Genomic DNA, 27,354 nt, shown 5'->3' on the forward strand with positions numbered 1-27,354 from the left:
TGCTGACATTATTTTTTAATCTTCTTTTGTCAACAACTCGTATTGATTTTAATATTGATGAATTATCATCTTATATAAAAAAAGTGAGTGAGTTGATGTATCTAAAAATAGCTAGCTTAAACTAAAAGTTGACTCATTTAAAATTAAGTTAAAATTTATTAACTATTTTACTTAACTCTTTTAACTAATTAACCATTTATTATCCAATTCTGTAAATTGGTATTAACAAAATGCACGCCTGTATAGTACCGTGTATGTAAAATTATACAATCATATTGGTATTTGCAGAAATCGGTGTATTTTTTAGCCGTTTAGTGTATAATAATAACAGAATAATACTGTTATGCAAACGGTACCTTTGATGCCGGTGAACCCTTGAAATAGCTCAAGTACGAGCAAGCGAGTGGCCTGTTTTGTGCACTTGAACAAGGCACAGGTTACTGCACGTCAATCGGCGCGCATTCGGAAACAATGACGGTGCACGGTGCAGATGCACCGAGTAGACCGCTGCAGTCTGTGTTTGTTCGGCTACCACACTCATTCGGTGCATCCGCATTGCATGGATGTCGTTGCACCCCGTCGTATATATGAAGGAAAGAACGTGAAAAGCAAAACGCGCGCCCTCTTATTTCGATACGGCGACGTAACAATTAGCTTCGATCGATTATGGCATCTGCCGAAAATTTGCTCGAGACTTCCCACAGGATTCGGTCGAAATCGGTGACCTCTCGTCTGTTTCTCTCCTTCTCTTTCTCTCCCTCTCCTCTCTCTCTCTCTCTCTCTCTCTCTCTCTCTTTCCTTTCTTCTTTCTATCTACTGTTCTACCGTTCGTGCCGCTGTCTCTCGCGTCCCCCGAGTAGGGGTTGAGACTTTTTCTTCCCCGGGTTCCTTCCCCATCGCGTTCCCGGCTGTCTCGCTTCGACGTACGTATTGCGAATTCCGCTTACTTATGCGTTACATCTGCGATGCGGCGGCTGCGTACGTCGGAAGAATGGTGAAATCGGCCGGGGTGAGACCGTCTAAGGGTGAGACACACACGCGGAGGAACAGATGATGATCCCGTTTAGGAAGCTGCAGAGACGTCCCGGACGTCGTCTGTATACTTACGGTTACCGGGTCATCGTCACCAGTGGTTCTTCTGCGATCGGGCTTCCACCAGTTAGGAATGGAAATCGGTTGAGTTCACATAGTAAGTCGTTCATGTAGTGCGCGAGCCGTTGCTTCGCGCTAATTGGAGATAAACACTCCCACCGTGTAAAGAGTATGAAGTATCAGGGAATTCGATCTCGCCTTAAATACGCGCGTTTCCATTAATCTATCTTATCATCTATCTATCGTTCAATCTTACTTACATCACTTCCTCGTCGTGTCCAGCCTTAATTAATCGTTTGAGTCTTATGGATTTAGGGGAGGAGGTACAGTGATTGTGGCAGGAATACAGCACATTTAAACACAAATCAGATTGCTGACTACTTTATCGAATACGAAGTTATTAATAATAAAAAAGAAAGTAGTCTATATCGAAGAGCAATAAAGTATTAATTAACTCATTAGATTGTAATCAGAGACGGTCGATATATATAAACAGTACATTCAATCGTTTAGCAGAAGGTCCTGGGAAATATTGAGTTTCGGTTATTAATTAGCTCTAAATTGTTACATATTTCGTTATTTAATATATTTCTAATGCGAGCCAATCACTGTAACAAGTATGCCAATCATCGTGACAAAAGTGTCAATAATTATGATTTTCGTTATTTCAATGTATTATTTTATTTTGCATGAGCAGAATATATATATTTTATTTTCCCGACACGTATCCTTGTAGCTTAGAATCTTGCTTAATCTTTGTGCGAAAGGAACGAGTTCAACAAATGTCAGTTTTGTATCAAGAGAGACAATTTCATAGAAATGTACTTTAAAACTGATGATTGTACCTCTTCCCCTATGTCAATCCGAACAATCTGTCTTCGCGCAGTTCCCATCGTCGTTAATCGGAATTGCGATCGCGAAACAGCTCGCACTCTAACCTAACGTTCACGCCGGGCCCGGCCGTCCCGGAATCCGTCGTTTGAGAACCTCGTGACAGGTATTACGTAAGTGGCTTCCCGCCGACGGCCGTGCATCGATCGGAAGCAACGTGTGTACATGTGCGTGTATACGGTGCCGTGATACAACACGGGATAGAGCGCGTGAACGTGCAGAGAAACCGTGCATACCTGTCGGCGGCGGTACAACAGTACATATGCGTACACACGCTCTCTCTCTCTCTCTCTCTCTCTCTCTCTCTCTCTCTCTCTTTCTCGCTCACTCGCTCGCTCGCTCGCTCTCTCTTTCATTATGTGTGAGTGCGTGAATGCGTGCATGCAGGCGCGCTCGCGAGAAACGCACAGTCGTGCACTTAGCAGCGCGCCGGTCGGCGCGCACACGGGGATATCGAGACCGCGTGTCTCGTGTGGTACGCCGTCGTCGCCGACACCCTTGGCACGCGCCAACCCTCACAATGGATACGGCCATCTGCACTCTTTCTCACAGAAAAATCAAAGTCGATGGGCAGCATTGCCGCCGCCTCGCGACCGGTACTCGTCGATATTGGCCGGTACTTCGTCACGACCCCGATATACGCGCGCACACACACACATACACACACACATACACTCGCGCTCGCCCGTGTACGGGCGCATTAGTGTCCATGTGCATGATATTAGGGACTTATGTGCATCTCTGCCTGGATCTCTTTTCAACAAATGAGTCTACAATCCGGAATGAATCATCGGTCGCTAATCGAGACGGCGAGTGTGTTGTACTAGCGATAAGACCGTGTCAACCATTCGACACAGTTGCAGAACAGTCGTGACCCAGTGAACACCAACTGACAGTAACATTATGCTAATGTTACAGTTTCTCACTCGACAACGTAACTGTTATGTATACAACATTATGTTACATTGTATTTACATTGTTTCTTTAGTAAGAAATTGTGCCATGGTTTTGCTGTTTACGTATAAAACATTGTTTTTAATACTTTTTTCTTTATTTCCAATTGTGGTGCAACATTTATTACTAATTTTGCAAGACTTACTTTCATTTAACTTTTTGGTATATAATTTCTTTTGTGAGAAATATACAAATTTAAATAACGATATTTTGTTCCAATTTTTGTATTTAATTTAATTTATTTTGTATGAATTTATTTCATTTATTTTCTTTTTCTCTCACGAGCGAACACGTGTACTTGACACATTTTTTATCTTTTTCAAAAAAAATCTCCCTGTTACACTTACATTGCAGCGCTGAAATTTAATGCAGTTTTCGAACATAACTAGACAGTTATGTTAACTTATGTCTAATCTTTCTTGGCAAAAAGACACTTTTAAGAGTTACCCAAAACAATCAGACTGCTATTCAATTTTTAATTGTGTCACAATTTTTATCTAGTAACTAAAGGATAAAACTAAAAAATAAAGATTAAACTAAAAATTGACTCATTTAAAATTAAGTTAAAATTTATTAACTATTTTACTTAACTCCAATCAAAAGATGTAATGTTTTTCTTGTAGTAAGTGATCTAAAAACTATACAATTGATTAATAATAAAATTTGCTACTCAAAATAAGCAACTTTTTTAATTGAAAATGCTTTCCGATTGAAAAATTTTAATGTTAATGAAAGTGGCAGGATATCTTTGATACGTAATATATATTTTTCGCTTTTTACGTGATATTTTGCATCAAATACGCGCGTTATAATACGTGCACATTATAAAACTAAATTGATACTATATTTAAAAAAAAAAATCGACTTACATATCGTAAAGTAAACTGCTTCAACCGCTGCATAAAACTCTATCAAGTTTTTATCCAGTTTCTACGCAGTATTTTTATAAATAAAGAGGATGTATTAATACTAAATAATAACTGAGTCTACGCAACTGACATTCATACATCCTGAGGACGTCCCAGAACATTCTCTGAAAATTTTGTGTTATCTGAGAAGGTGAATAGAAAATTATAACATGAATGGAATGTTAGAGTTGGTGTTTACTGGGTATTGACGTCGTCGGACATTTAGCACTAAACAATGGGTCATAATGAACCCCTAAACATATGATGAAGAATACATAAAGCTGATTGCGTGAAACCGAACATGATGGGGGTGATGTGTATCAAGTGATCCCTCATGCCGCAACACGCGCGGCATGCTGAAGAGGTCGGAGAACATCGCGGCATTCGTGGCGACACGCGATCCAGGGATCGATGTGCGAGGAAACGATTGGTAAAAAGCTGTTACTCCATGAGTCATATGTTAAATTGCGTGGAGGGGTAGGACTGCGCTCTCGCGGAGTAACGACGGGGGGAGAGCAACGCGCACATAGGGGGAGCGGAACGTCGAAGGTGTACGATCTAGCAGCTGTCCGCAAGGGGGTCTGCGACCCCCGATTCGCTGGCTTCACGGCAGAAAGCAGCTGAGCTACCCCCATGCGCCGTCGACGCGCTCGCCCGTTCCTCACTCTTCGGCGAACGCTCACTCGCCGCGCAATGCATGCCGCACGCCACCACCGTCGCCGGCGTTGCATGTCCACCAGAGGTCTGCGATAGGGGGTATTTTGGGTTTCCTACCTTCCGTGACTCTCGGGCCACGGCATTGTAGGAGTATGTGCTCCTTCCCCCTCTCCTGCCTCTTTCTTTTGCGCGGACCTGGAACAATCGTACGTGCGAAGAAACCACCCCTCGTGCTTACCTCAAAGGAACTCACGCGGTGGTACGATAAAGTCAAACGACGCGACAGCTGATCCCGTCCCAAGGATATAAGTCAATAAGTACGTTGGTTTCGCCGGCGCTATGTCGAGTCCGGGAATGCGAGGGACGACGCGGGGAAGTTCAAGCGAATGATCGGTTTGCGTTTTCGCGCATTCTTGTGGGTTCCCTACATCTTCTCATGAGACGTTATTTATTTTCGTTATCTATTTTCAGGAGATAACGAACTAGGAGAATCCGGATCACTTTGGAATTATTCTTGTAAATAGAATTTTAAGGTCCTTGGAGTTGTAAAGGTTACGTTCCTCATGAGTTCATATAATATCTATTTTTTTTATTACATAGAAATATAAAATAGAAAGATAAAAGAAATATTAAAGAAATTATGAAAAGTTTCTCAAAGCAATATGTCATGCAAAATATAATCTGAAAATCAGAGTGCAACTTTTAATAAATTTGTTGGTCATTTCTTTAGTATTTCTTTTGTCTTTCTATTTTGTGCTTCTATATAATAAAAAAATAGATGCTTCATGAAGAAACGTTCATGAGGAACGTAACCTTTACAAGTCGACTAGTAAAATTACGTGCACCTGTCTTTATCTAGATACTGTAAAGAAAAAATAAGTCACTTGATAAGAGATGTGTGTTGGAAAATTATTAAAACAAAATAAAGAAAAAAACTTTTACTTTATTTTCATCTAAAGAAACATGGTATAATAGCGTATTACTAACGTTTAAGTAAGAATAATTATTTTATCTTAGTAAAAGATTTTTATTTTTACTGTACTTAGCAGGTCTTCATTGTTAAATTATTTTTTATATGCTTATAAATAAAATATTGTCTTGTGTGTGTGTATGTGTATGATATATATATATATATATATATATATATATATATATATATATAGACACACTGAAGAATATTCTGAAAAATCCGAAATAAAGGGTAAAAAATCTTAACTCTCTCGAGTTAAAAATAGAACGTTTGTTTTACCTTGTGTTTTAACTTCATCTTTTAAATTTAGAAGAAAAAAGATTAATTTTCTTTCTTATCTGAGTACATACAAGCGCGGACACAAAGGTTGCCGTATTTTTCATTTGATACACTTCGGAGCGTGTCCGACATGGACACATGTGTTGTCCGCAATGGAGACATTTGTTTTTGAGAAAATAGGTTTCCTTGTTTCTCCATGACGTCGCGTGTGGCGAATGACGAGTTCACCGCGATGACAAAGCCACCGCTTAGAGAGGATCGCGTCTCAATAACGCTACAAGCCCGACAAATAGTGCCTAAATAGCGACGTAAGTCGGACAGAAGATGCTTGTCATTCATTGTCGAACGTCCACATGCGCTCATATTTGTGTGAGGAGAAGCCCCGGGCTCTACTTGAGCCGCGTGTGTGTACATACGGAAAGACGGCGAAAGGTGAATACGCGAGGTCTCCACGGCCCACCACAGTCTTCCAGCATATATACCTGCCGTGTGTGAAAATCCCCGAAGAATGCGAGGGTGGCCCGAATGATCAGGTGAAGCATTGTGATCTGGCGAATGGAAAAAAATGGTCTGAGCATACCTGTCGCGTTGCATCTACCGAGATCTCCCATTCTGCAACAAGGAACACGCGCGCTTGACAGAGATGAAAACGGTGAAAACGAAAAGGCGACCGAAGATCTTCTTTGGCCGCTCCAAGAGTTTTTATTAACGTGAAGAGTGCCCTATCGGGGAGATCGACTCGAGGGTACCGGCGCCCGCCCAAGATACTTTCGCGCGCTTTTGTTTTTGTTGACTTAATTGCTCTGCATTATACACGGACAAAATATTCTGGTGAAAATTACTATATTTATTTAAAAACGTTAAGCACGTTTGACTTTTTACTACAAAATTATTGTGGCTACTTAAATGTCTTTTATATCGTGTATTAGATGAATTGTTAAATTTCTGTAACGACTTATGTGTATGTACTACACTTTTTTATAATCTACTTTTTTATAATCTCACTATAATAAATACTTTTTTATAATTTTACTATAATAAATATTGAATAATAGAATATAGCTATATATCGAATATAGTCTAGCTTTATACAAGAAACAAAGAAATTTTAACATGTAACTTTTGCTACGACATTTCTTCCGTGTATGTATTTTTTACATTGTATTTTATGTTTATATTCGTACCAATATATAGAACGTGTACATATGTTGCTTGGACTTTCCTTTCTGCACATCTTCCTTGATACAACTTTCACATACAGGTTTCAGTTTGAAGTACATTTAAGGTACAACGCCCAGTAACCTATTTTCAACATTATTACGCGGATTTCATTAAATAATAAGATATATAGGAGTTAATGATTTATTTATTATCGTTTCCTTAAATCCCCATGCGCCTTAATATTCAATCAAATCCACGCGAGAGCGCACCAAAAAATATCAATCTACTATTAAGAGCCGATTGTTCCAACTTTTTTGATAAGTTACCTTACAGATAAATCAGATAAAAGTTATCTGTAGATTGTTGAAAAAGAGATGGATGATGCGACTCTCCAGGAACCTTAAATAATGGTTATTTTCAACAAAGAATATTTTCTTAAAATGTATTCATCACAACTTTCAGAGAAACTCAACATTATACAGGGTGTCCCAAACTTTCCTCCGTAATTTTTGTAGGAACGGATATAATAGATGAATTGTAGTAGCGCCATCTGCTGTTGTATATATATTAGAAAATATTTAAACTGAATAAAAAAATGCTATACCATTTTGTAAATGGTATATTTATTTATATAGATCTATATAAATCTATATAGATTTTTAGATATTATTTAATGAAGACTTGTTCATTATCGCACACAATCATGTAACACTTTTCTTTCATTAATAACTAAAAATCTGCGCGTGGTTAGTAGCAAAATGATGAAAGATTTTTTTGTTCAATTTGATCTAATGTATAAACATATAATAGCACACATTGCTTTATTGCGGTTCATCTACTATATCGCGCGTGATCATTCATCTTCTTTAATTAATATCTCGACTATTATTGCGAATATCGCAAAACGATATAGAACTTTTATGTTCATTTCAACCCGTTTTACGTTCTCACAAAAATTGCGGAAGAGAGTCCAGAACATTCATGTATACTTAGTATACATGAATGTATGTCTATAGAAAAAGAATCTATTCTCTTTACTATATTGAAAAAAAGTCGACTCGATTTTACTATATTGAAAAAAAGTCGACTCGATTTTACACGATGAAAAATCCGAATTTTTCTTTTAATATTCTTGATTAAGATATTAAACTTGTTAAGATTCAGAATATATTTTGAATAAGTTTGATGCTTGTGATAAACTTATGATGAATTTGTGGATATATAAACCTATGGAATACTTGAATACAGTATGTGCTTTGCTCTGTGTGCCGAAAATAGAGTACCGGTTACTGAACGTTTTATTTTCACCTAAACAAAAATGTTACGAAAACAATTTACAGAGGATTCAATAAAATAGATCTACAATTGCAGAAATTTAGGACATTAAATTCGACATTAAACAGACATTGAATTCTCGATTAACTAAAATTCCGAAGTCGAAAAGCTGTATTAATATTCGTTACTTAAAATTTACTTCAAGTAAAGTTACTCGGATTTGAATTTAGAGTTAGACGTGAACTGTCAGCTGAATCGCGATGTAATGTCACGCATATATTGACTCAAAGTAAAAAACTCAAATCTAACTCTAAATTCGTATCTGGATATCTCCTGTGGAACAAGTTTCAAGTAATAATTATTAATACAGGCCGAAATGACCGTTGAATATAACTGACAATAGGAAATTTTTGCAATACCGTCTTTCAGACACGGTAAACGTTAAAGTGCATTCCGATATTCACTGTTAGTACTGTAAATCTACAATTTGTGTTACATATTCTATAGATTTGAAGTATCAATGAATATCGAAATGCACTTAGAGTTTACCATATCTAAAAGACGATATTACAAAAACTTTGTACTAATAAAACCACACAGCAACGCGACACGTCGATAACGATAAGTGCCTCTACATGTAAAGAAAAACTTGGTTGAATTAATCAGAATTCAGGATACATCAATCAGACTGTTTCATAAAATATGAACAAACTATATTTTTGGTTAAAGTAATCAGACAAGTTTGGTTATTTCAACCAAACAAATTTATATTCACATTTCTTACTAGAAATTTTATTACTTTTTGATTTAATATTATATGATATTTACAGAACTCCTTTTTATTTTAATGGGGATTTGAATTTAGGATCTCCAGATTATGTGTAGTCTGTCCACGCGTCCAACGTCACTTTTACATCAGTTTTAAAATTAGTTACATCAGTTGATGTAACTAATTTTACAAATTATTCGTTATCAGAACAGAAGTAGTTTCGTTACCAGAATAGAAAAAATTTGTTGAGTGAAATTGGAATCACGTTAATTTGCTATTGATGCAAAATAATGTATCCTTAGCAAGTTTATTTGCTATCGGAGCAAAACTACAACTGCTTATATAAATTCATCATAGTTCTTATAGCAAAATAATTTGTAGATTCAGCAAATTGTATTCAACAAATAGTGATTAGTACTCTTAGCTGTCCATATAATAACGAAAAGATCTTGCTAGACCAGCAGAAAATTTGCTGAGCCAGCAAATTATTTTTCTCAGTGTAATCAGTGTAATCAGCAAATTTTTCTACCTGTAATCAGCATTGAATACCAGAATATGTGATTATAACCAGAAATTTTGTTTAGTTCAACCAAAGTCGTTGACCAAACGTGTCATATTCATATCCAACGATACTCTCCAATCATAATAAGCAGACAATTGGATCAGCAGTAACCAAACTTTGGCCGTTGTCAGGCCTAAATGTGTTCCAGCCGGTTATCAGAATATTTCATTATAATAACCAGAAATTTTCTGCTTAATCCTGTCTGTTCTGCTTAATTCAGCTAAACCCTGTTTAACCAAACATGTCACGTTAATTTAACTGAGGTTTCTTTGCCGTGTAACGAATAAACGACATCACCAAATTCCGGATTAAAGACGTGAGGTCAATTAAGGTCCGGTACTCGAGGGACTCTCGATGTATCAAGAGCCGGTACCCTTTCGCACGAGAAAAAAGGACCTACACGGGACTCACAGGCGATGGCAGGGGGGGAGGGAGGGAAGCGGGCGGGACGGGGAACGAGGGCGAGCGATCAACGAGGATCGAATCCGCACATGTGTGCGAGGACGCGCATATGTGCACTTGCGCACGGAAATTCAACAGTGCATACGGGCACGCGGCCCCCCACAGCGGTCGTCCTGTAAAGAGGTTACTGCGCGCGCTTTCTCTCTCTCTGTCTCTCTTTCTCTCTCCGTCTCTCTCCTCTTGCCGGTGCGCCCTACAGTTTCGGCGGGCCCTTTCCTGGCCGGCCATTGGCGGCCGCCTCTCCCCACCACTCGCCGGCTCGCTGTATATAAGTAAAGGTCGGCAGCGCGCGGCAGCATTCGGCGTTCGGTCGGCGTATTGCCATCTTGGGAGGCTCCGTCGTTTGTTCGTTCGCTCACCGGCTCCTCTTGACCGTTGGTATCCACGTGTCTTCCGTCAGGAGAAAGAAAAGCGAGATCTCCCTCGAAAAAAAAGTGCGAGTCTCGAGTGATTGAAATTCAAACGGAATTCACCCGTGAGTGTGCTCATCAGAAACATGGTTTTCCATGCTTCCGGTGCGGCGAACGTTCCCTGTGTGACAAACTGTGACAGCTCTAGTGTGCCGCCGTGGTTTCGTACTCACAGGTATGCATCAACGCCACTCTCTGGTTCACTTTAGATCAGAACTCGCGTGTCGTCCCGCGTAGGTCAGCGTATATCGGCGGGGTGGCCGCGCGCGCGGATGGAATGTGCCGACGAGTACGGTTCTTAGGCAGTGCAGTGTGCCGCGAAATACTCGTGTACTGTGGGAAAAGTGGACTCTCCATTGTGTTTTGGTGACTTGGGACCCCTCGTTATTTTTTTCGAGCCTAACGTCTAACTACGCACCGAGCTCTACCAACAAAAACGTACAGCTTACCCATGCAGCACAAACTCTTCGAGAATTTCTCTTAAAGACGTCCAAAAAAAAAGTACTATTTTCTAGACGTCTTTAAAGGACCGCCTTTTAAGCCTAACCTATACAATGCATTCTTTACTTCCTATTTCTTGTTCTGTCTTTTTCTGGCTTAAGGATTAAATCAGAAAGAGACAAAAAGAAAGAAACAGGAAGCATAGATCACAATTGTAAGTTAAGCTTTAGAAATTTGTGCTGTCTATGGGCAGTCTCATTCACGTCTCGTCAGATGTCACGTTAAAATGCGCTTGAGTTACGAGTATTGTGTTGTGCTAAAAGCAACGTGTCGCTACGTAGATATAACGTATTGTGTGATAACAGTGTAACGATACGTTACACAGATAACACGTTACACACGTAACGACAAGGAGAGGGACATTGTGTCGCCAAAATCATACGGAGCAAGCGTGTCTTTTCTCTTGTCTCTGGACACTACAAATCGCCCGATCGTCGGCGCTTACCGCGACCACGCGGCCGCATGCGCAGTGAGACTCCCTCCACGCTATGATGTGTGGCGCGCGTTGAAGGCCCGCGCTAATCGCGCGCCAACAGATCGCGAAACAGCAGGTCGCGCGGGACCGAGTTTCGCGTGCCGCGATTCCTGCGGAATCGATCGTCGCTGATTAGATCTCGTGTGGTGCAATTGGGTGCAGAGGTTCTCGTCGTCACGGGGAACACGCTCTCTCACGGAGATTCCGCCTGGGATGGAAATGTTAGTGCGGGATTTACTCAGGCCTACAACCTTCTGGTTGTACGTAGTATGATGGATATTATTATTCTCAAAGAACACGGTTTGACGAAGTGCGCGAAGACAGAGTCACGGGATCTCGCCCACGGAGGGATCCCGAACTGTCGCCGACGATACGATTTATTGGCGTCCCACCAATTTGTCCGTTGGTTGTAAAGTAATGCTCTTGAGGTTAAGTCGCATGTCATGTCCGACTACTGCTTCGCGCCGGCACGGAACTCGCCCGACTTATCGATCCCGTCATTCCCTGATGAGTCTGATTTTAACCGGACTGTTCGTTTTCTTGCAGTATGCAACCGATGACATGTGGCGTTCAGAGCAGAAGCACTAACGAGGGCGTGCAGAATACTAAGCTACTGTTCTGCTCCAACTGGGTAGAATCTCCGTACAGGAGCTCGATGTTGGACAAATACGACGACAAGGAAAACGATAGCGCCCCCTGCACCTACCAGCCATTCAGTCCACAGAAGGTAAACGCGTTTTCTCTTCATGATTTGAGAGTTTTACTATATTTTTTCTTTCAACTTTTGATATTTATTTCATTAAGCATTAAATTCCTGAAAAACATTAATTTTGATGAGATGATTGTTACATATGTCAAATAACATTTTATATAACAAGTTCATCTTATTATATAGTGTTTTTCCTGTAAAATGTCATGTCTAAAATTGTATTTGCTTTTTCATTTTAATTTCATCAACAATTGAAATTATAATGGAAAAAATATTGTAATAAAAATTTATTGTAAACAAAATTATTGCAATCTTGGATCATAGATCAGAATTGGCTGAAATTATTATATATTTGTTATGCATATTTTACTTTTTATTACAAAATTATTGTAATTGTTTGAATATTTTTTGTATTATATATTATAGTGAATTGTCAAATTTATTATTTCTGGTGATTTATATTACAATTTCAGTATAGCCCAATTTTGCAAAAAGAAATGTAATTTTAACATAATTTTTGTTATAATATTTTCTCTGTGCTAGATCAGATATCTGAATTTAATTTCTACTTCTGATACTATATTATATAACTTTGTTATATAATACTAAAATAATTTTTGTTTTCCACTTTATCTAAAAGAGCATTAAGTTATCAAAGTGCTTAAAGGAATTATGCAGCAATAAAGGAAATATTTGCATATGACAATTTTTAACACAAATTATTCTGGCAATACAACAAACATATATAATTTATATATCAAATAAAACAAACATATTTATTTATATATCAAATAATATTTATATATTAAATATATTTATATATTATTTATATATCAAATAATCATATTTATTTATATATCAAATATATCAAATAAAATAAAAATATTTTTGTAAACAACATAAATATTTATATTTTTTTATTATATATATAATATACTATATAATATAATTACTATATATATATTATAAATATATATTGTAAAAGGCTGTTTAAAGATATACTTGTATAGTCTCTACAAAAAGTCACTGAGAGTTAGAAATACGTTAATATATTTTACATATAAAAATACATGATACATATATATGCATGATACGATACAATTGAATAACAACATATTTTTATTTTAACATCACATTTTGTAGTTTAATTAATTTCATATTATTTTTTACTTTTAAATTCTTATCTCTATATCACAATGAAACTTTGCATACATTATTTTGGATACTTAAAGTATAAAAATATTTAAATACAAAGTACTTTAAGTATAAAAATATTTAAATATTTAAATATCTATATACAGAAATACCAGTTTTTTTTTTTATTAAAGATAACATCATGTGTTTTTATAACAACAAAAAATACTATCAAGTAATATCAGAATAATATTTACAGCATATTAATGACATATTATTAACGTTTTACATATTATTAATATATTATTAAAGACGACGCTAATGCTAACATTTTATTAAAACGTTATCTGACGTTATCACACTTGCTGAATCTACAAAGTGTAACTTTTTTATTCATATTCTGAATCAGTGTCACATTATGTGTGATTATTTTATATATATTTTTTAATGTAATATAAATAAATCTTTAATTTTCTCTTTGTTATTAAAGTTTCGTAAAATTTCCTTATTATTTTTGAGATATGGGCAATAAACTTGTAACGACGAAACGTTGCCTTTCAAATTTCTATTAAGGCGCGACAGATTCTATCGTGGTTTAGGCGACCGTCGCGGGCATCCGTGATCGCGAGTGATCGAGTCGAGATTTTCACGCATTTCCATGCATATTCAATTCGAACGGATATTGAACTCGCGTCGGGAATAGATGTAATGTCTTCTGCGCGATTAGAGTCAACAGAAGTGTCCGGCTTGTGCACCGAAACATGCGCACAGCTGCTTCTTTATTGTCACAACGAAGAGACGCGTCGACTCGAACGACGAAAGTCGCTTCCATTTACATCGCTCGATCGCAGATAGCTCAGTGTAGCTTCCGCGTCGCGTTTCACACCATGAGAAAATTATCTCCACCTCGTCGGTCTCGGATTTCTTATAATACATGCGCGACACCTTGCGCGTCCGGTTGATCGTCGGTGACCCCCAAACGGCGATGTGTTTATCTGTCTGTCTCGCGTGTTTCTCCACGATAATTACATCTATGATTCGTACTACGCCTTCGTCTCTCCCCGAATCGCTTTCGTAGTTTTCCGTTGATATCTTTGATCGATAAAAATTTCCGGAAACCATAAAAAAAATAGGGTCTTCACGATAAAATAAACGGAAATGGACGTTTCCTTGAAAGAATAAGTCACTATATCTGGTTTCTGATACCCATTTTGTCACGAGAATTCTTCCATTCTCTTTTTTTTTTAATATCTCGATAATAATCGTGATTTTTCTCAAGATTTATCATAGATTTTCTTAATCTCTGTATGTATAGCGGTCAGAAAGTTTGTTTATTATTTCATGTTGTTACTATTATGGACTCCAATCCACATATCACTGCTAACTACCTATTTACTATCTACTAACCTATCTATTTACCTATTTACCTACTAATTACCTATTTACTATCATAATTAACTTACCTACTTACTATTTACTATCATAACTTTATATTATTATTTCCCTACTTTTTTCCTCAAAATTGTAATCATAATTCATTTATTCGACGTACTACATATTCCTATCCTCATTCTTGTTTTTCCTTCTCCTCTTTAATCTCTCTCAACCTCCTGTCTCTTTCTCTAAAGTTTCCTCACATTATTACTTTATCTTATCTAATTCATCATACCACATATTTTTCCCAGATCTGTTATATTTCTCTAAAGTTTCCTCACTTATTACTTTATCTTATCTAATTCATCATACTACATACTTTTCCCAGATCTGTTATATTTCTACTAACAAGTTACTGACAGAGCTTGCTGCAGACACCGCGTAAAATTTGCTTTTGCAGATCTGGCTATCTGGGGGAAGCAATAAACGCGAAAGTGTGCCCTAGTTAATTAATTCTCTGTTTGAAAAGTGCGATATTTCTTTTTTTCACGATCGCATTTTTCTTCTGTTTAGAACGTAAAGAAGACACGATGGCCTCTAGAAGATTGGGATCCCAACAGCCAGGACAGCGGCTATGGAGCGAACGACAACAAGGAGGAGAAACGACAGTGCGATGGATTTCGGTTCGCGGAGCCGTCCGGCGTGGCACCACGGCGTATGTCCGTGGATTCGCGCAGCCCGGTGCAATCGCCGATGCGATCCTCACCCCAGCAGTTGAGAGCCGCACGGTCATCCTTCATGCGCCGGTCTTCAGGATACGAGAGCATGGTGGACGATGGCTTCACCGAGCTCATCGACATGGAGACGCTGGAAGACACGACGCACCTACCGAGCGGCATCTCCTCGCTGCTGTCCGGCAACCTCGTTGCGACTGGCACATCGTCGATGGAATACGACGTTTCGACGACTCCTGAGTTCCCCCGCACTGTCTCGAGCAGATTGAGACGGTCGTTATCGCTGTGCGACCAAAATATGCTCTCGCAACCGTTGTCGAAGGTACGTACCTGTCTGTTCCGCTCGCCCAGTGCGACCTCCTCGACGGCGATGTTGGTCGACCGCTATGAGACGAATCCCCGAAGAAGCATCTGCGACGGAATAGACTCACCGCAGTCCGTAAGGTCCTGCAAACGACCGTCGGAGGATCCGCCGACAGTGGACAGTCCGCAGCTCACGTCCAAGAAGTTCCGTCTGTCGAAGAGCTTATGTCTCGACGTGCCCGTTGTGACGACACCCAGCCCCAAGATCCCGAAGATGCCGCTTCTGCAGAGAAGCATGTCCGAAACTGAGGCGAACATCAAGTCAGCGGTGCATCGCAGTGTCACCGACGCCGACCTCACCGGCGACTTCAGTAAGCCCTGCATATTGCCGCTCGAGTCTGGTTATCACCAGGACCTCAAGTGCATATCGTCCACCACACTGGCGGCCCTGTTACGCGGTGAATTCAACGATCGCGTGAAATCCTACAAGATTGTCGACTGCCGTTATCCGTACGAGTATGACGGAGGTCACATCGAAGGAGCCCTGAATCTCTACAACAAGGACCTAATCGAGCAGCACCTGTTCAAACCCCTGACCACGGTTCCCACGATCCAGCCCGACACCGACAAGCGCGACATACTCGTGCTCCACTGTGAGTTCTCGTGCGAACGTGGACCTAATGTCTCGCGGTTCCTGCGCAGCATAGATCGCCAGCGTAACAAGGAGCATTACCCGGCGCTGTTCTACCCGGAGATCTACTTGTTGCACGGCGGTTACGAGCAATTCTACAAGCAGCAGAAGGAGTTCTGCTCGCCGCAGGACTACCGACCGATGAAGCATCCCGATCACGAGGCGGACCTCAAGCAATTTCGCCTTAAGAGCAAGAGCTGGCAGAGTGAGAAGTCAAGAGTGAACAGTCAGACAGTGCGAACGAATCTCAAGCGTTTAGGCTTTTAGACGGACATTGTCATTGTCTCGGCCTCACGTCTGAACGCGTCGCCGATCCTGCTGTCGCTTCAGTCGTACATTTCGTCGTATACTGCGTGACATCGAACGTTCCACACAGGCCGTCGGGGTAAAAACGCGTGCATAGTGCGCGCCGATAAAGTGCAAACGGCGTAAAGAGATTCGCCCTCCATATATATATTTCTTTTCTTTTAGACGCTTTTTGCGCTTATGACTGACTCGAGGAATTCTCCCCCGAGTATTTCCTGTACATAAATGTCGTTCGCGCGAACACATTTAGATTCTAATCGACTCATTAGTACAAGGAGAGAGAGAGAGAGAAGTTTAGAAATACACTTAATATAATATCGTAATATCTTTGATGAAGACGACGGAGATGTAGGCTATGATGATAATGATGATGATATTTCGTCGACCCGCTGCGCATCACGTTCGGGCCGAATTTTGTATATAGAAAACAAAAATTACAAATTTCAGATCGAGGTCGCTTAATTCGAGGTCGCTCTTTAATTAAGTACAACGTATAATGAAACATGCAATATCTCTGCGAGAATCCGAGGGGAGGCAGAAGACGTAGTATTGCGAACATGGGACGCATCGTAGACCTAGTTTTTAACTGTTCATGATACCTCGGGCCATCCTATTGTGTATATACGATTTCAACGAGCGACCCAATCATCGTCGATCTCTCGGTATCGGCATTGCTTTGTCAGCGTCTTCGAAGCAGCTGTTTAAAACGATCGATGCTGTGAATAACATAAAATTATAACTTGTTGCAATCTCGTGATCAATATATATTATTAACATATACGCGGTAGATTGATCCTTAAGTACTTGCGCTCACATAAGGATTAATTGTCAGGCAATTTCTCTTTCATTTGTAATTTTTCTTTTACAAGAAAGATCAGAGCTGCGGCTTTGCGTTAAATCTTTCGATTAAATCCCTAAGCTTTAAGGATTTAACGTATAATTGGCCTACCTAGGAAGGCATCCAGTCTCGCTAACACGTATCTGTATAACTTTCTAGCGCGCGTGAGCACTTAAGATTAATCTCGACGATGTATATTGGTAAGGTGAAGATTTATCGAGTAGAAGTGATATGAACATTACAAAATGTGCAAATCTTTTGTTGTTACATTGTCTAAAATTATTACCACGTTACATAGATAAATATATACGATATGCAATACACAACTGCGTTTCCTTCAACTTATCAGCTCCTTTGTTCTTCCTATTCTTATGTTCTACTTATCATTGATTGACGAGTATCTCGGCGAGCTAATTCTATTGCAAAGTAATTTTATGTAAAAAGTGCGACCAAGTACCTATAAACTGATGGTCCATTTTATTCAGAAAAAAGTTTTGAGTCTAGATTGGTCTTATATTTTATATTTATATTTTATAGTTTTTTACAATTATAAATATGCAATTGTTAAATTGAACCAACATACTATTTCAGAGAAAATAGCCCATTTAATAACTGAATTGATCTCAAAAGCGTCCGATAGATTCTCAGTCGATATGGCTAAATTGGATCAGTTGACTCGTTGATTACATTTTGAAATCATCAGTAAAGTCAAATGCGAGCTGTTATGAAATAAAATGTATTACAAATTAAAAACATTTTTATTTTATGAAAATAAGTGCAGTGCAATTTTAAACGGATCATTTTTTCGGGAACGGCACGTCGTTCACTTTGAAACTTGCGTATTTGTAACCAATCTGCCAAAAATTATAAAATAAGACCAGTTTGAATTCAAAATTTCTTTCTGAATAAAATAGGCCTCTCCCCGTACATTTCACTTTCTGAATTTCATGTAAATCCAATTTTTCAGGAATGCGAAGAAGTTGCGATTCTCAAAAATTGAGGAGATTCGTGATAATAATAATGACGATTCATCAAACCAAATCCAAGTTATCGCCATTGCGGTCGTATTGACAAGCGAGTACTCTAATTCTCAAAAACAAAACAGGAACGCGAGATTTATTTCCGAGATTAATCTATCGAGACGAGACGAATAATAAAACGAATTCCATCTATCGGCGAAGTCCTCCTGTTTGCGTACATATTCGATCGCATTCTTGAAACGAGAGCAACAGCAGTGATGAACAACGAGCCTGTCTCTTCTTCGTCAGAAATGACACCTGTTACGTTGAGCGACGACGTGCTGCAAAATTTGATGTCCCCGAACTGCGAAATTATCAAATGTTACGCGGAGAAATGTGATATGTGTCACAAAGACAGCACGCAAAACGCGATCGATCTTGAAGACGTATCCATTACTTGCACCGAGACGTCAGATGACGAAGGGGAGAACACGTCCGAGCAATTGTCAACAGATATTGAGCAACCGGCGAATCAACTTCGACTCGTGACGGATGCAGAATCGTCCATCGATTGCAAAAAAAATTTGGCGTATAGCATAATAATATTCTTGTATCTTTAAAAGCATGCACACAGAAAAATAAATACTGTATCCAAGTAAATATTTCACAGGGGATAAATCTGTGAAATACTTGAAACAAATAATATTTACTTGGGTGCAGTATATATAGGGCTTATGAAGAAACCTATGACAAACTTACAGATATATATGCAAATTTGTTAAGTTTCTTCATCATAAGCCCTATGAAATTTATTCAAAGTACATTCTGAATCCAAGTAAGTGTAGCATTTCAATCAAGAATATCAAAAGAAAAATTCGTGCGCGCGCGATTTGTTGGCTACATAAAGTAGAATCGATTTTTTAGTCTTATAATATTCTTGTAAAGAGAAAATAAATTAATTTTTAATATATTAATTCTTCTTTTGAGTATATGACAGTTAGCTTTTTTCAAAGTTATGATGATTATATTTTAAAACTATTACCAAAAAAATATTCTCAGAAAATAACTATTACTCAAAAAAGGAAAATAAATCGAGTAAACTGTTTTTTTTAGCAGTAGAATAATATTTTTCTGTGTGTCGAGTCACTTAAAAGATACTTCAGAAATAAATTCTAAAGTTTGCATCTGAATAATATTTAAATTTATTTGAGACATAGTTAAATATATTTGGGAAATTTAGATGTAATATTAACGGAATATAAGATTGATGAAAGATGACTAAGCCTCCCTCGTACGTGTAAGATTAAAAAAATATTTTGGTGCATGTGATACATTGTCGACGTTATTAACTGAATTGAAGCTCTTTTAATTAACAATAAATTATAGATAAAAGAATCAATTTATAAAGAATATTTATAAAAAATCAATTAAAAGAGAAATTGAGTCTTTTATTTATGATTGACGTTATTATTCTCCTTAGAAATTATTATTCGCCACCAATATGGCTCTTGTTGGCCAAACATAATCACTGTTGATTGAATACTTGAAAGCCTTACTACACAGTTTTGTTTAGTTTATATCTGTATTTATAAAAAATTTACTGTCCGGCAGATCTGTCCTTCCTGAGCGTATTCAAAGACTCCGCTTGGAGATAACGAGTCTTCAGGAGGAATTGAATCGGGAAGAGGCCATTTTGCGAGATGAGAAGGAAGAATTTCAGTTTTTACGTGAACAAAGCGACGCTCTCGCGTTCGAAGAAGCAACCGCTGCCGCACGAGCTGCAACCGCGGCTTATGCCATCGAGTCGCCACTCTTGAATGATCTGAGTAAAGATTTTATTTATTGTTGTATTAATACATAATTCATGTCAATAGAGAAATCAAATGATACAGAAAAATATATATTGCATTCAAGTAAGTTATTTGTTTCAAGTATTTCACGAGTATATATATCTGCAAATTTATCATATAAGTTTATCATAAATATCAAGTTTATTTCAAATATATTCTGAATCCTGATAAGTTTAGCATTTCAATAAATAATTTGTGAAGAGAATAAATTCTTCTATTGACTACATGATAAAGAGCTTTTCTCTCCAATTCGTAATGAATATATTTTTAAATTATTATCAAGAAGATATTTTTTGTTGAAGATGATCATTATTTAAGAGAAAGAAAGTAAACTGATCGCTTAGCAGTATGTTTTTCTGTGTGTATAAGTCTGAATGTTGATTCATTCTGTGGCAAATACGCAGGCAAAACTGTGGACATCATATCCGAGAAGAGTACCAGAGAACAGATGATAATCGAATACGAGAAGAACTTGGCCAAGTATTACGACCTGTATTCCACGGAGCGGCCCGAACAACGTTTTAACTCATACAAACACACGTTTGTCGATACTTACCAGCAGAAGCTGTTAGAAGTCGAGCGCCTTTGCAACGAGGAACTGGAAAGAATACGCGAGAACATGAACTACTTGCAATCTTTTAAGGAGATCGCGTCGCAGTGGTCGCTGAACGAGAACGATCGCGGTGATTCCAGCCGCAAATACATCGAGCAAGCCGACACCGAGCACTCGAAAATTGCAGAGACGAATTTCGATAAGAATAACTGGTGTCTTAGGCTTGGTAAAGTGGACGACGAAGTCAATATGACCCCAGAAATTTTGTCAGCTCGATTGAAACGAGAAGACACGACGTAGGGGCTTTCCCTACTGATGCTATTGCAATTTTATGCATATTATTATGAGTATATTATTATCAGATTATTTATTAATTATTTTACCAAATTATTATATATTATTATCAAATTATTATGTAATATATTATATTATCAAATTCAAAACAATTCATCATCAGTTATTATTTTTATTTGTGTCAACTCGATATTACGATCCTTCATATAAATCAAATAGATATTCTTTTTCTCTGTAGTTGGATAAGCTACAGTCGCGGATAATATGCCCGACCGAGACAGCTTAGATCTCGTTCTCGTAGCAATTAAACTTGATTAAGCCCAATTCTCTGTGAATCTATAACCGACGGCAAACATATCTTATACGTGCGCAAGAGAAGCAAATACCAAGCACTCTCGAGCTTGGACTTTATTATTTTTACTCGGGAATAAAAGAAAAAACAATTATACTTGTCCGATGTGTAAGTGTGACGCAAGTAAATAGATTTATATTAAGCCTAATCGTTAATAAATTTTTTATTTGTGTAATAAAATTTATTGTGAAATTGTCGTGAAACATATAACAAAGAAGAAAGCTATTACATTATTTTTTAGAATCATTGATTTAAATTTTTCGTTTTATCTTCGCATTTACAAAATCGATACGACTCAAGGTTGTTTCTCCAGCTCGAGTTTCCCAGCATTCTCTGAAATAATAAAAAGATCGAGATTATGCAAGCAAACTTAATGGATTATGTATTAACCGGGACGTCTGATCACCTTAATTTTATGGACATATCTTTTATTTTAACGTATTCCACAAGAATTTTGAGCATACATTTTCTTGATAACGTCATTAGTTAAGATAGCCACGGCGAAGACATAACAGTTTTAAGGGGATGCTGGATACTAGCATGATGCAATTTTATTGATTATACTGTTTTTTTTATTTGCATATAATTGCAAATGATTTTACAGAGTGAAAGCATAAATGTTAATGCTTAAAAAGGCAGCAAATATTATATCAGAAACTAAAAAAAATTTTTAAAGCATTTACAATTCTATATGCAGTCAGATAGAAAAATTCTAGATAGACATATTTCAGCATATTATCTGCTTAATAACTAGCATGTGTATGCAAAGATATGTCCTCATACATCAGCAAAAATTCAGTATATATCCGGAAATATAAAAGAAAGAAAGAACCTACATAGCACAAGATTTAAAAGATGTGTAAAAGACATCCATAGGATTGCTAAATGTCCGCATAAGTCCTCAGAATATCCCAAAAATATTCCGAGGACTTCTAGATGTTCACACAAGTCCCCAAGATATCCCTTCAAGATCTTGTGGGATGAGAGAAGATCTTGTGCTATGAGGGAAGTCATTGAGGGAATGCCATGAAAATTGCGACAATATCACAGCAATATTCTATTGCCATGAAAATTACTGCTCATTCTACTGGACAGAAAACGCAATTAATCCGGAATTATTATAGTAATAAAAAGAAAATAAAATTGATTAAAATTATGACATAATGAAGGGATATTTTTTTTTTAACAAGCACATTTTAAGCACGTTGTACTGTTGCAATAGCATTACAAATATACATTTAATGTTTGTATACTATGTTCAGCATTTGTCTACCTGGCACAGTGCAAACTATGAAACTGCATTATTCAGTATTCAGAATCATTTGAATCACAATATCTTTGATAAGGTACTCACGTGTGCAATCTGACATTGATTGTTGCTGTATCGCGGTGTCTCGTTTGACACGAAGATGTATTTTATTGACGCGAGATCTGGCCTCCTCTAATAAGGCTCTGCTGGATTCAATGCGCTTTGCCACAGCAGCCAGTTGTATCTTAACAGGCGCAAAATTATGACGAAATTTTTCATTTAGGGATATATTCTATAAATTTTGACGGCGATTACGTCAATTCTAATAGCTTACGTCAATTTCTGAAGGCTTCGCCGCCCTCGCCACTAATTGATTTTCGTCGCTGAATATCTCGCAGATATTCGCCAGAAATGAAAATGGTTGCTGTGGAGTTTCTTTAATTCTACATAGAGAAACTTGCAGATCTTGAGAGGACATCCCGTCGATGTCGTATGAAGGGATAGCCGGCTTTTTGAAATTGTGTTTGGATTTCGTAATTTCTTGTCGAATTGTAGCTTTTTGCACTAATTTATTAGCGACGTCACAATTTGTATTCTCATTAATATATAACTTGTCGACCATTTCAGCCAATGTTTCAGTGAAATCTATCTTCTCATCATGAATAAGTTCATTTTTTCCATCGTCGACCAGTTGGCATCGCGTTGACATTGAAGACTGCAAGAAAGTTAATAACTTAGATTTTCTTCGTCTATTAAAATTACAGAAGAGTTTATTCAATAATTATCGATATTGCACCTTCCTTTGTGTTCTCTCTTTAATAAAAAAATAAAAAAAATAAATTATACTTCATGTAATTATGAATAATTTCCTTGGTTTCATTAATAGTTATTAAACCGACTTAAATATGAATACCAACTTACCAGTAGAATCCTTCACGCTATCACAAAATCCTGTACATCGAGTGAATTTTATCTCGATGTTGAATAAACAATATGGTTACTGTCGTTACCGTTTAATCAATTTCATAATATGTTGTAGCAGTCACGCGCGGTTAATTCAAAGCTAGCTTTTTAACTTTAACGTAGAAGGAAATATATGAGTGTTTCTCAAAATATTCCTCACCGGCTTTGATGAGTTTTGGACATGCTGGTAGAGCAGCTAAAAATAAGACGCACGTATATTGTTTTTACATGTTTTTGCTGGTGGAGATACATGAAAAAATGTTTCAGAAAAATTCTATATCTGATATACTTAATAATTCTGCGTTTGAATTTTTCAGAAATATCATATAAAGGATATGTTAAAGATGGTATATTTTATATATTTATATACATGATTACAAAAGCATTGGAAACTATAAAATTTATTATAAATTATGATAGGGGAAACATCAAATAAACGTAAAAGTATATTTCTATAAAATAATCTTCATTTAATCAAGCCGGTACAATTGAAACAAAAAATGAACATTTATATGAAGAAAATCTCATAACAAATTTGTTAGGCGTCTCACACATACATTTATGGCTTTCAACTTGTCAATCGCATAGAAAGCTGAAGTCTTTCTTAGTCTAGGATAATATGAATTTTCTATCTACGATACAATTGCACAATTAAGTCTACCTCACAAATATTAAAGCTATCACAGTTCCTTAATTTTTTTTCTTTGTTCAAATATATATATATGTAAATACATATATATATACATATATATATATATATATATATATATACATACATACATACATAGATATATATATATATAATATAGAGAACTGATTTTCTTAAAAAGACTGTGAAGCTAATACAAATTAACGGTCTTACATCTGCGTTTTGTAGAAAAAATGGAAACAATTTCAATATTGTAACAAACAGAACTCCATCAGAACAATATAGTTATTGACGATGGATGTAGAGTATGGAGTTTTACGATTTCTCGGTTATTGCGTCTTGCGTTATGTATAGTTTTTCCTTTAATATATAATCCATTACAAAGAAACTGTAAAACTAGCTTTTTACATGTATATAATATATCACAGCCTAAAAATAAATAAGTCTCGCGTCTTCAGGATTCTGCTCCACGGGGCAATAGGGACATTTTAACCTTGAAACAAATTGATTTCTTTTAAAAAGTGACTTCACTGCTAATAAACTCTAATCTCGCCACATATGAAGAACTTACTTATTCGCGCTGGTGAGCTTATTTAATGCGTCACGTGATATAACGTGCCCGCAAACTAGTTTCATTGGTGGATTACTCTCTGTACTCTGTTGCCTGAGAATAGGACAGGCGAAAACAGAGTGATAACGACCTTGCTTACCCAAGTCTATTTCAATCTGTATAGAAAAAAACAGTATGAAGTTTAAAACTGTGTAAGTTAATACACATATATTTACATATATCTGCATGTACACACTGAAATATCTAATATATGTAAACAGCATATCACTATTAGATAGGCGAGTAAAAGAAATGAAGACTGCATAGGACTTTGATAGCTGTGTTCTACAGAAAAAGCGAAAGAGAATTTGATTTACAGCCCAGTCACCATTGACTGATATTTTTTTCTCTTATTTTTATACGTGTATAATGTACCATAACTTACGGGTAATTCGTCTTTGCCACTCCAAATGCCAGTCACTTGTCTTTGTTGCATAACTTGTTTGATATTTAATAACGCAGGTAATGCGGTGCATCCTGCATTAATACTGCAATTGAACAAAATACTTTGTTGAAATACTTTGTTTTAACCACAGTTAATTCTTACGATTAATTTAAGGACAAAAAACATACCAAACAGAGAGTGGACTGTCAACACTTAAGCCTAATAACATGCAAGCTTCCTTGGTAAAAACATCATGTATCTCGAGCCACAGAGTTGGATCCAATAAGTGGCTGTAGGGAGATGACTGAATACCATGTGGTAAATAGAGTAAAGTACCCATTAAAGATTGCACGTCCTTTTCGTGACGTCCAACGAATTGTGTGAGATTTTGACGAGCGTATAATATGGCCTCTGTTTGCTTACAGAGACCTTGTTGAACTAGTCTTATAAAATGTAATCGGTGCAGTTTGAATTCAAGAGAAGAATTCTAGAACAAAATGCAAAATTGACGACATCATGCCAATGCAAAATAAACTGCATATTTGTGTGAGCAGGTTATAAATTACTTGCGCCAACAGTGCTTCTCTATGTTTCTTAGCCCATTCTAATGCTGGTTCAAGATTTCTCTGTTTTAAACAATCTAGTATGAAATTTAATTCTGTGAATGGTTCCTTTCTGCCCTCATCGGTCTTGATTCCAGCTTCCTAAAACATACATTGCTGATACAATACTGTATCCAATTAAGCTGACATAATATAATCTTGCATTAGATAGCACATATTGCATATATTATACAGATTGATAAAAGAGACTTACTGCTGCTAATTCATCAGCAATATCCAGCATCCCTTGGCGATAAAAGTGTTGGCAAATTACTTGATTTAGGAGATGAGATTTCTCTGACCCACAGAATACATCTTCTCTGCTGGTACTAGCAAAATCGGCGATGAAATTTCTGTCTATTGCCTTACCTACTCTGGAGACTGTACCGTGCAAGTCACGGTGATCTGTTGCCAATTTTATTACAGTATCACGTATTTTTGTCATTGCTTGCTTCAGTACTTGCACTTGCTCAGGTGTTACATTATGTTCAAGTGGTACTATAATAAATGATATTTATAAGTTATTTGTCAAAATAAATCATAAATAATTTAATTGATTTAATTAATTTGATGTTAATCTGATTCATTTTGTATTAACTATAAATCATGCTACTTAATAGATAAAGAATTGTATCAAATGTATTATGTATTAATATATAAGAGGTTAATGTATAAAAATATTAAACAATAACCATGACAAAAATAAATAATAAGCTTATTCTAACTTTTTTTCACTGATAAAGGTATCTCTAAATATAACTCATAAGATAATTAGAGAAGGCTTTTGAGTCACATATAGAGACACTTATCGATAAAAAAAAGTTCAAAATAATTGCCTAAATGATATATATTAACTATGTTTAGAGGTTAGGAATTTTTAAAATAACACGTTACAGACATGTATATTAACAAACTAAGATTAATCTACCGAATAATAAATTTAACCCATTGACGATCAGAGGATGTAAACTTCTTGAACTGTAAGATCTGACTACCAAACGATTTCTGACTCTTATTCTTACTAACATAAAGACAAAGATGTTAGCAAAGATTTAAATACCTTGCTAACGTATCTCACCTGTCTCTAAATCTCTCTCAAGGGATTCAATGTGATTTATCAGATCGGACAACATTGTTTCTGCATGTTCGTTAATAGTAGTGAATTTCGATAAAACTTTATCCACTTCGCGCTCGACATTATTACACGCATCCATTATTATTGCTTATGGTGATTGACGTTTACGTGTAGAGAAAAGCATAAACTTACAGCTGATACGGAAACGCGTAGTAGTACAAAGTACGATCGGCGCAGTGCGCAGGCTTTGGGTCTGTTCTTTTTGGCTGCGCGTTGACAAACATCAAGCCAATTCCAGACTGTGCATTGAAGATTGAAGTTGCTTGAGATAGGATATTAAAGATCATGATACTTGACC

General features: G+C 37.0%; 4 protein-coding genes across 12 annotated transcripts in view; 2 read left to right on the forward strand and 2 right to left on the reverse strand.

Annotated features, from left to right (window-relative positions):
- The window catches only part of LOC116844740 (M-phase inducer phosphatase-like), an 89,339-nt gene extending 71,556 nt beyond the window's left edge, over positions 1 to 17,783 (forward strand). For 4 of the 7 annotated variants that reach the window (XM_032816702.1, XM_032816704.1, XM_032816709.1 and 1 more), the window contains 2 exons: positions 11,913 to 12,093; positions 15,157 to 17,783. In XM_032816702.1, the coding sequence (XP_032672593.1) occupies positions 11,913 to 12,093; positions 15,157 to 16,578 (1,603 nt within the window). In that variant the 3' untranslated portion in view covers positions 16,579 to 17,783. The other 3 variants (XM_032816705.1, XM_032816706.1, XM_032816708.1) reach the window with 3 other exon arrangements.
- Positions 17,784 to 18,692: 909 nt separating this feature from the next.
- On the forward strand, positions 18,693 to 21,117 carry LOC116844770. Its single transcript, XM_032816781.1, has 3 exons — positions 18,693 to 19,003; positions 20,026 to 20,240; positions 20,669 to 21,117. Exons 1-3 carry the CDS (start codon positions 18,693 to 18,695, stop codon positions 21,115 to 21,117), a joined length of 975 nt encoding a protein of 324 aa, XP_032672672.1.
- A 545-nt stretch (positions 21,118 to 21,662) lies between these two features.
- On the reverse strand, positions 21,663 to 23,982 carry LOC116844748. Of its 2 annotated transcripts, XM_032816720.1 has the most exons (4): positions 23,634 to 23,982; positions 23,047 to 23,427; positions 22,818 to 22,956; positions 21,663 to 21,796 (listed from the first exon to the last, which is right to left on the reverse strand). In XM_032816720.1, the coding sequence occupies exons 2-4, from the start codon at positions 23,419 to 23,421 to the stop codon at positions 21,759 to 21,761; spliced, it is 552 nt and encodes a 183-aa protein (XP_032672611.1). In that variant the 5' UTR covers positions 23,422 to 23,427; positions 23,634 to 23,982; the 3' UTR covers positions 21,663 to 21,758. The 2 variants fall into 2 exon arrangements, with proteins under 2 accessions (XP_032672611.1, XP_032672612.1); XM_032816721.1 differs by lacking the exon at positions 23,634 to 23,982 and having other exon boundaries at positions 23,047 to 23,517.
- Positions 23,983 to 24,124: 142 nt separating this feature from the next.
- LOC116844746 (E3 ubiquitin-protein ligase RMND5A) lies at positions 24,125 to 27,212 on the reverse strand. 2 transcript variants are annotated; one of them, XM_032816717.1, is made up of 7 exons: positions 27,000 to 27,212; positions 26,136 to 26,419; positions 25,886 to 26,023; positions 25,508 to 25,806; positions 25,320 to 25,422; positions 24,896 to 25,050; positions 24,125 to 24,835 (listed from the first exon to the last, which is right to left on the reverse strand). In XM_032816717.1, the coding sequence occupies exons 1-7, from the start codon at positions 27,133 to 27,135 to the stop codon at positions 24,754 to 24,756; spliced, it is 1,197 nt and encodes a 398-aa protein (XP_032672608.1). In that variant the 5' UTR covers positions 27,136 to 27,212; the 3' UTR covers positions 24,125 to 24,753. The 2 variants fall into 2 exon arrangements, with proteins under 2 accessions (XP_032672608.1, XP_032672609.1); XM_032816718.1 differs by having other exon boundaries at positions 24,125 to 24,817; positions 27,000 to 27,211.
- Between the last annotated feature and the right edge of the window lie 142 nt (positions 27,213 to 27,354).

This window comes from Odontomachus brunneus, unplaced genomic scaffold (assembly GCF_010583005.1).
Source record: "Odontomachus brunneus isolate Ranch 3 - 2012 unplaced genomic scaffold, Obru_v1 Obru_scaffold_046, whole genome shotgun sequence".
Lineage (NCBI taxonomy): Eukaryota > Metazoa > Arthropoda > Insecta > Hymenoptera > Formicidae > Odontomachus > Odontomachus brunneus.